The sequence below is a fragment of the Pongo abelii genome, chromosome 15, assembly GCF_028885655.2.
Source record: "Pongo abelii isolate AG06213 chromosome 15, NHGRI_mPonAbe1-v2.0_pri, whole genome shotgun sequence".
In the NCBI taxonomy this organism is placed as follows: domain Eukaryota; kingdom Metazoa; phylum Chordata; class Mammalia; order Primates; family Hominidae; genus Pongo; species Pongo abelii.
Window position 1 is genome coordinate 111,248,928 of NC_072000.2, and position 8,962 is coordinate 111,257,889.

An 8,962-nucleotide genomic window follows, 5' to 3' on the forward strand; every position below is an offset into this window, starting at 1 on the left:
TTGATATTTCAGCTTGTGACCTATGAACTTCAATTGACTCGTGTAAATCTCAGGAGAATAATTACAAAATAACTCTCTAATTTGTGAGTATTTCTCCAATACTACACTGCCCTTACTGCCAACAATCTTCTGGAAATGTTGAAGAAGAAATAAATAATAAATTCAATTTTAAAAATAAAATTATCAAAACTTTCAGAAACCCATGAACACCCTTTGCCAAAGCTACGGCCACTAGTGCGTACGACCTCTGGTCCACTCCCTCAGGGCACAGTCATAATAACCCTATGACTTAATATCTGAAGGTCCATGCATTACTTATTTTACCTCCCATATTAGAATTTGCCGTGTCAATGCAGATCTAACAACATATTTTAAGAGACTGATATTTCATGTATTAGTCTGTTTTCACGTTGCTGATAAGACATACCCGAGACTGTGTAATTTATAAAGGAAAATGTTTAATGGACTTACAGGTTCACACGGCTTGGGAGCCCTCAAAATCATGGTGCAAGGTAAGGAGGAGCAAATTGTATCTTACATGGGGATAGCAGCAAGCAAAGAGAGGGCATGTGCAGGGAAACTCCCATTTTTAAAACCATCAGATCTCCTGAGACTCACCCAGTATCACAAGAACAGCACAAGAAAGAACTGCCTCCATGATTCAACCACCTCCCACTGGGTTCCTCCCATGATAAGTGGGAATTGTGGGATATATAATTCAAGATGAGATTTGAGCAGGGACACAGCCAAACCACGTGGTTCCACCCCTAACACCTCTCATATCTTATGTCCTTACATTTCAAAACTGTTCATGACTTTCCAACAGCCCCCCAAAGTCTTAACTCATTTGAGCCTTGACTCAAAAGTCCACAGTCCAAGATCTCATCTCAGACAGGACAAGTCCCTTCCATCTATGAGTCTGTAAAATCAAAACCAATCAGTTACTCCCTAGACACAATGGGGGTACAGGCGTTGTGTCAATACAGCCATTCCAAATGGGAGAAATTGGCCAAAACTAAAGGTCCCATGCAAGTCTGAAATCCAGCTGGGCAGTCAAATCTTCATGTTCTACAATAATCTTCTTTGACTTCATGTCTCAAATCCAGGTTACCTGATGCAGAGGTGGGTTCCCATGGTCTTGGGCAGTTCTGCCCCTGTGGCTTTGCAGGGCACAGTCTCCCTTCTGGTTGCTTTCACGGGATGCCCTTGAGTGTCTGTGGCTTTTCCAGACACACGGTGCAAGCTATTGGTTGATCTACCATTCTGAGTCCTGGAAGACAGTGACTTTCTTCTTATAGCTCCACCAGGTGGTGTCCCAGTAGGCATTCTGTGAGAGATTTCTGACCCCACATTTCCCTGTTGCACTGGGACTAAAGGTGTGTGCCACAATGCCTGCCTCATTTTTGTATTTTTTAGAGAGATGGGTGTTTGCCATGTTGGCCAGGCTGGTCTTGAACTCTTGACCTCAGGTGATCTGCCTGCCTAAGCCTCCCAAAGTGCTGGGATTACAGGCCTGAGTCACTGTGCCTGGCCAAGATTAATAAAACTATGTCATTTAATGGTGTATTTAAAACTCCATGGTCATATAAACACACATACATACACAAGAGCCCAGCAAAGACACATACATGTGCCCATGCAAAAGTGAATGTATATCTAAACACCAAAACAACACACCCATTTGTTTCATATTATTCTTATTATTTAATTGAATTTAAATTGTGTTTGCAGTTTGAGGTTGTAGTACAAAATAATGCATTTCTACGTGTATGTCTGCCTATTCCAATATTAAAAAGACAAATATATTTAAATACATGTTTTGGTAAAACTGAAAATCAATGCCATTCTTGTGAAGCATGTGACTTTAATGTGTAATGGTATGTATTTTAAATCTCAGTCTGTTATTAATAAATTGAATAACTAATAAGACAAACATCACTTTTAAAATTGTATTGCATTATTTGTTGAATTTAGATGGTAGTTTTCAAACTAGGCAGAATAAAACTTTTTTATTTGAAAAGTTTTGAAAAAAACTTTTTTGGAATGAGTATTCAATACAAACTCTAGTCTTTATTTGCCAATATGCCTTTTATAATAGATAACATGCAGCAGCATGAAACTGAACCAAGCCCATACTTTCCAGGAGTCACTCACAATGGCAGCTTCCTAGAGCGTGGTCTGAGAGGGTGCAAGCATATGGGGATTTGGACTTCATCATTAAAACACTAGTGAGCCCCAGGGCTGAGCACACAGAGGGAAGCAGTAGCTGCAGAGCCCACTCTGTGGTACTTAGGGAAGGGAGGGAATGGGGTATGATGTCTGCAGGACCCTAGAAAATGGTGAGGAGGGCAGAGAGTCTGCAGGTAGATTAGCATACCGTAAGGAGAACCGTTATCCTCCTATACTTGGTTGGCTTCCGTGATTATGAAGAGAAGGGAACTGTTCACCAGACTTGGAGTTCAGAAAGTAAAGGGACATTCTTTTTCCTGCATGGAGACTGAGGAAGATAAAAGACTTTCAAAGAAAAAGGGAAGATGGAGAAATAGTCTGCAAAACAGGACACCAGAAGCCAACCAAAGTGGAGAACAAGAGCCTTTAAAGTGCTGTTTAATTTCCACAAACAACAGATGAAAGAAAAAGAAACCAAACACCATGCATATACTGAGTTGAAGTTAGAAAACAAATACAATTGCTTGACAATCACAGCACAAAAACACAAAACTCTATTCATGGAAACAGTTTGTGTTGAGGATACATATTTTTTTAAGACAGGGTCTCACTCGGCCAACCAGGCTGGAGTGCAGTGGGACAATCACAGCTCATTGCAGTCTCAGCCTCCCAGTCTTAAGGGATACTCCCACCTCAGCCTTACAAGCACCTGAGACCACAGGCAGCATCACAGCCAGCTATCTTTTTTCTTTTTTGTATAGAAAGGATTTCACTATGTTGCTATCCTCTTCTAAAACTCCTGAGATCAAGTGATCTGCCTGTCTCAGCCACCCAAAGTGCTGGGATTACAGGTGCGATTTAAACAAATTTAATCTTTTAATAATAGTATTATTTTTAATACATAAAATATATAAATAACATTTTAAAAATTGTCCTGAGAGATCATTGCTAGTATTACTCAGAAAATATGCAGCATTAAAAGTTCAGTTAGGGTGTGGTGGTTCACACCTCTAATCCCAGTGCTTTGGGAGGTTGAGGCAGGTGGATCACCTGAGGTCTGAAGCTCGAGGCCAGCCTGGCCAACATGGTGAAACCCCATCTCTAGTAAAAGTACAAAAATTAGCCGGGCATGGTAGCAAACGTCTGTAATCCCAGCTACTCTGGAGTCTGAGGCAGGAGAGCTGCTTGAACCCTGGAGGCCAAAATTGCATTGAGCCGAGATCGTGCCACTGCACTCCAGCCTGGATGAGAAGAGCAAGATGAGGTTTCAAAAAAAAAAAAAAAAAAAAAAAAGAAAGAAGGAAAAAGAGAGAAAGAAACAGAGAGAAAGAAAAAAAAAGTTGAATTAAATCCCTGTTGTGATTGGGTTACAGTGGCTCACGTCTGTAATCCCAGCACTTTGGGAGGCCGAGGTGGTAGGCTCACGAGGTCAAGAGATTGAGACCATCCTGGCCAACATGGTGAACCCCGTCTTTACTAAAAATACAAAAATTACCTGGGCGTGGAGACACATGCCTGTATTCCCAGCTACTCTGGAGGCTGAGGCAGGAGAATCACTTGAACCTGGGAAGAAGAGGCTGCAGTGAGCCGAGATGGCACCACTGCACTCCAGTCTGGCAAGAGAGGAAGACTCTGTCTAGAAAAAAAAAAAATCTCTGTTCTAAACTAATGTAGTGTAGGTAAGAAATCATGGATTTACAAGCAATTGATGGTGAGAAGTTCTGGGAAAGACTTTTGCTTGCCCAGGTCAGGAATCACCAAAGGCTAAAAGGAAACTATAGCCTCACAGGCTCCTGATGTGGAGAGCCCTTCTAAGAGGACACTGATGTCCTGAGCACCCCTTGGTGGTTCTCAGTTCCCCCCTCTCTGGTGTCCTGAGTGCCCCCTGGTGCTTCTGAGTGCTCCTTGGTGTCCTGAGCTCCCCCTGGTGGTCCTGAGCAACCCCTGTTGTCCTGATCGCTCCCTCTTGGTTCTGAGCGTCTGCTGGTGTCCTGAACGCCCCATGTTGGTTCTGAGCACCCCCTTGTAGTTCCGAACACCCCCTGGTGTCCTAAGGGCCACCTGGTGGTTCTGAGCGTCCCCTGTTGTTGTAAGCACCCTCTGGTGTCCCGACCACCCCCCGGTGGTTCTGAGCACCCCCTGGTGTCAGGAGCGCACCCTGGTGGTTCTGAGCGCACCCTGGTGTCCTGAGTGTCCCCTGGTGGTTCTGAGCACCTCCTGGTGTCCTGAGCGACCCCTGGTGGTTCTGAGCCCCCCCTGGTGGTTCTGAGCCCCCCTGGTGTCCTGAGCGCCATCTGTGGTTCTGAGCACCCCTGCTAGCTCTGAGTGCAACTTGGTAGTGATGAGCAGCATCTACCACGCAGTTCCCTCCTGTCTCCCTGTAGAGGATTTGGCATCTGGGTTCACGCAGATGTTCCCTCTCCTGTGTCCCTCACAGTAATACTCGGCCTTGTCCTTGGCTTTCAGGTTGGTCATTTTAAGGTAGACTGCAGTTGAAAGGGTGTTGCTTGGGACTGTTAATTTACTTGAACCCATGGAAAGTAACTCTGAGAACTCCCACATGATCACTCACTGTTGTCACCTGCACTAATCTGTGTCATGAAACCTGTTGGACCAAGCTCATACTGTAGCCAGTAGAGGTGACGTCAGAGGCTTTGCAGGAGGGTCCCAGCGAACCGCTGGGGTGTACAATTTTCCCCTCTGACTCCATCAGTAAACTTCACACAGGACTTCTACAAACACAGAGGAAATGGAAGAACGGCCCCATGTGGAGCAGCTGCAGCTGGACCTGATTCACAAGGGACGCTAATATTGAGGGTGATGAGAAGGGAAACCCAGATCAGTGCACACACCATGGTGTGGACACTGAGCAAGGGAACATACATGGGGTGGCTCCTCACCAGGGCCTGAAGGAAAAGGGGATGAGCTGCTTTTCATGAGGAGGGGAGGGGACACATTTCCATATCTTTCCTTTTGTGGCCATGGGTGCACTGCTCAGCATTGCTCATCCATCGTCTGTGTCTCCATTTCAGGGAGGGCAGGATCAAAGGACTCCTGGGTCTGGATGCACAGGGTTAATCTGCTTATTACTCTTTTTTATTCTCTAGTATGGTCAGTGCTCAGGTATTTTCATAGTAGGAAACATTATCAAAAAGTATGTTCAGTGAGAACATAAAAATACATTTCCAGAGAAAAGGGATACCTTTCTCACAAAACAGTTCAATAGTGGATATATGTGCTTGTGTAAGGAAACAGTCAATGTGGAAATACACGTACTTATGTGATGGAAGAGTTCACATGGAGACATATTTGTTTGTCTGAGACAAGAGTCCACATGAGGAAATGTCTGTTTTCTGAGGAAAGAGTAAATGTAAGGACCTATGTGGTAGTCTGAGGAAAGAGTCCATGTGGGGACATGTGTGTTTGTCTGAAGGAAGAATCCACATGAGTAAAGGTGTGTTTGTCTGACAGAAGAGTCCCCATGTTGACAGGTGTGTGTACCCATCTGAGGTAAATGCCCATTCAGGGACGGTGTATGCCTGAAGTGTGCTGAAGCTTGTAGAAAATCTTTCTCAACCAAGGAAAGAAAAGAATCCTATAGGTTATTTGCTTGAAGAAGGAAAAAAACCTGGATCGCCTAAAAAATTCATTTTTTTATTAAAGGTCTTTAGTGAATGGTAACATCTTATATGCAAATGAGGAAAATTACTTCATTCTTTGTTGCATGCGTATCGTGATATCCCCACCCTCACCAAATAAGTTATTAGATAATTTTATACAGTCTGCATTTAATCCTGAGGTTAATGAACTGACAAATTTTTTTTACAAAAATTGTATATATTTAGGTTTATATTTTCTGTCACAAAAGTATGAGCTTAGCCAAATTAATCGTGTCATTCATGTCTCAACCATTGTATATCACTAAAAATAATTTCGCACTTGTTAAACAGTGCCATTTTTACTTATTTTATACCCACTCTCTAAATTCCTTGAATATCCTCTATATGTTTACCTGACTATAGTTTTGGCTTGGAAAGAATTTCAAATAAATGACATTATACATTGTCATTGAAATCACTTCACTGAGGAAAGTGGAAAATGAAGTTGCCGACCTAAGCACCTTTATAAATGAGGAAATTGTATAAGTTTAAAGTGTAAAGAAACTGCACATAAGGACTCTGTTCCAGTAGATAAACATGTTTTCAACAGGGGCACAGCTTTACGTTTCTGATACTGCTGGGCATGTCCTGAAATTGTACAGCTAAGTAATCAAATGGCGTGTGGTGGGATGGGGGGTTCCTCATTTAGCCGTGGGTGCTTATGGAGAGTCAAGGAAGGAAGGCTAGAAAGGTCCATGTGGCAGCATAGTTGGGTGGAGAGACCAGTGTGTGCTCAGTTTTAATGTAATCAAGTTACAGAAGATTAGATACATAAATAGTTTCGATGTGTCCATAAACATGGGTTCATATAAACATGCACATATACTAGGCCAATTAGTTGGGATGTCCTAGAAGTACTGATACCACATTAACAACACACATACCCAGTACCATATTTTTAAATTTTAATACTATTCTTTAACATCAGAAACAAGCAGTCTTTAGAAAAATGGCTGATTCTATGTACAAAAATGGTAACGTAGAAAAGAAGCTTAGAATTCATTGTAGTACTTGGAAACAGGGAAATGTTTTTTAAAAAAGATGAGGTGTGCTGTAAGGATGCAGGATTCAAACTAAATGAGCTCCCAGCACCTAATAAACCTGTGGTGATTTGATCAATCAAACGAATAATGTAGCAAGGATCTTCTTCAGAGTATGAAATAGACATCCATAAACCAATACGGACATCCATAGATGACTAAATAAAGAAATAATGGGAAGGACACATCTCCTTACAGAAGTATTCCAAATATCTCAGGTGGATAGTCCTCCAATCAGATAGGGAAGGTTAAATACTCATGAGTTGATTGCGTCCTGAGATTAGAGACGTGGAAAAAATAATCACTATTAGTGTATTTTATAATGAGATTTCAGATATAATGCCGAAGACATGATCTTTAAATGAATAAAAATTTACATGTTTTTAATCTAAATTTGTACGAACACACACACACACACACACACACATTTTTTCTGCAATACACAGGGATTAGGGAGTAAAAGACAACCGCAGACTTGGAGAAAAAAATTCCAAGTCGCATATTTGTTAAATGACTTTTATAATCAATAGGCAAGCATACTTACAACTTATAAAAATGCAGTTAAAAATGAACCAAATATCATGAGAGGCATCTCACCAAAAATTATACAAATATTGTTAAATATGAATATTTTTAGGGACATATGCATTTAAATAAAGATTAGGTAACATTACTCACCTATTAGAATGGTTAAAACACACAATACTCTTAATGATAAATGGCAACTTGAATGAGGAAAACTGAGAATTATCATGCATTGATGGTGGGAATTCAAAATGCACAAAATAAGATTCTTTTTGGCATTTTTAAAAAATAGAGGTAAAAGTAGAGTAAAAATGTGAACTTGTGTCTGTGTTCCAAAATATTTACAACACTGATTCAGAAATTGATGTTTACAAAGATGCGTTCAGAAGATGTCTATATCAGCTTTATTAATTGGATTCATATTCCAATGCCTGAAATAGCTTACAGAATAAATGTTGTATGAAAAATCTCTCAAAAAATTAAAATTTCTCAAATACACATTTATGTTGTTCTTTTTCTTTAATGACTTGACGTTGTTTTCTAAGAAAATCTTCAATCTCATAATCTTTGTCATCCTCTCCATGCCAGTATAGCTGCCTCCTTCCTGGGGTTTCTGACACTCTCAGGATGTGGGTTCTCACAATGTGTCTGCCGCACAGTAATACACGGCCGTGTCCTCGGATCTCAGGCTGCTCAGCTCCATGTAGGCTGTGCTCGTGGACGTGTCCCTGGTAATGGTGACTCTTCCCTGGAACTTCTGTGCATAGTTTGTGTTACCACTGCCAACGATGATCCATCCTATCCACTCAAGGCCTTGTCCAGGAGCCTGTCGCACCCACTGCATAGCAGAGCTAGTAAAGGTGTATCCAGAAGCCTTGCAGGAGACCTTCACTGAGGACTCAGGCTTCTTCACCTCAGGCCCAGACTGCCCCAGCTGGACCTGGGAGTGGGCACCTGTGGAGAGAACACAGGAGTGGGTGAAAGCCACCTTGACTGGACTCAATCCCCTCCTCATTGCTGGGACTTGGCAGCCCCTTACCAGTCGCTGCTGCCACCAAGAAGAGGATCCTCCAAATCCAGTCCATGGTGAGGAGCTGTGCTGTCTGGGGCTTCTCTAGCTGAGGGATGTGGTTTCTGGGTGATGCTCTCAGAGCTGACAAATATCCATATTTACCTCAGTGGATCTCAGGTTATTTGCATATTCATGAGTCAGAGCATTTCATAGCTGAAGACCCTGATTCAGGATAAGAAAGGGAAGATAAATGACACATCAGCCTTACAAGAGTGGGATGCTGATGCTTCAAGCCCTAATCCTCCTTGAGGAAATGCATGCCCTGCTCCATTTACAAACTTTTGGTGGCCAGACATCCTTTCACTGAAGACCAAGCACCCAGTGGACATGCTTCTCACTGTGAACCCACATTTGACTAGCGAATAGACCACCTGGATGATTTCTGGAACCATGACTCTCTATGACACTGAGAAGGTGCCTTGACCTCATCCTAGTCCCATCAGGCACCAGCACAGCTCACTGGTGACTCTGAGAAAGTGACTGCTGATGTCCCACGT

At 42.3% G+C, this 8,962-nt stretch overlaps 1 gene segment (V, D, J or C); it reads right to left on the reverse strand.

Annotated features, from left to right (window-relative positions):
* Positions 1-5,874: 5,874 nt before the first annotated feature.
* LOC100431520 (immunoglobulin heavy variable 1-58-like) lies at positions 5,875-8,685 on the reverse strand. The segment is given in 3 exon segments: positions 5,875-5,968; positions 8,038-8,347; positions 8,433-8,685. Coding segments are annotated over 3 exon segments (450 nt in total).
* Between the last annotated feature and the right edge of the window lie 277 nt (positions 8,686-8,962).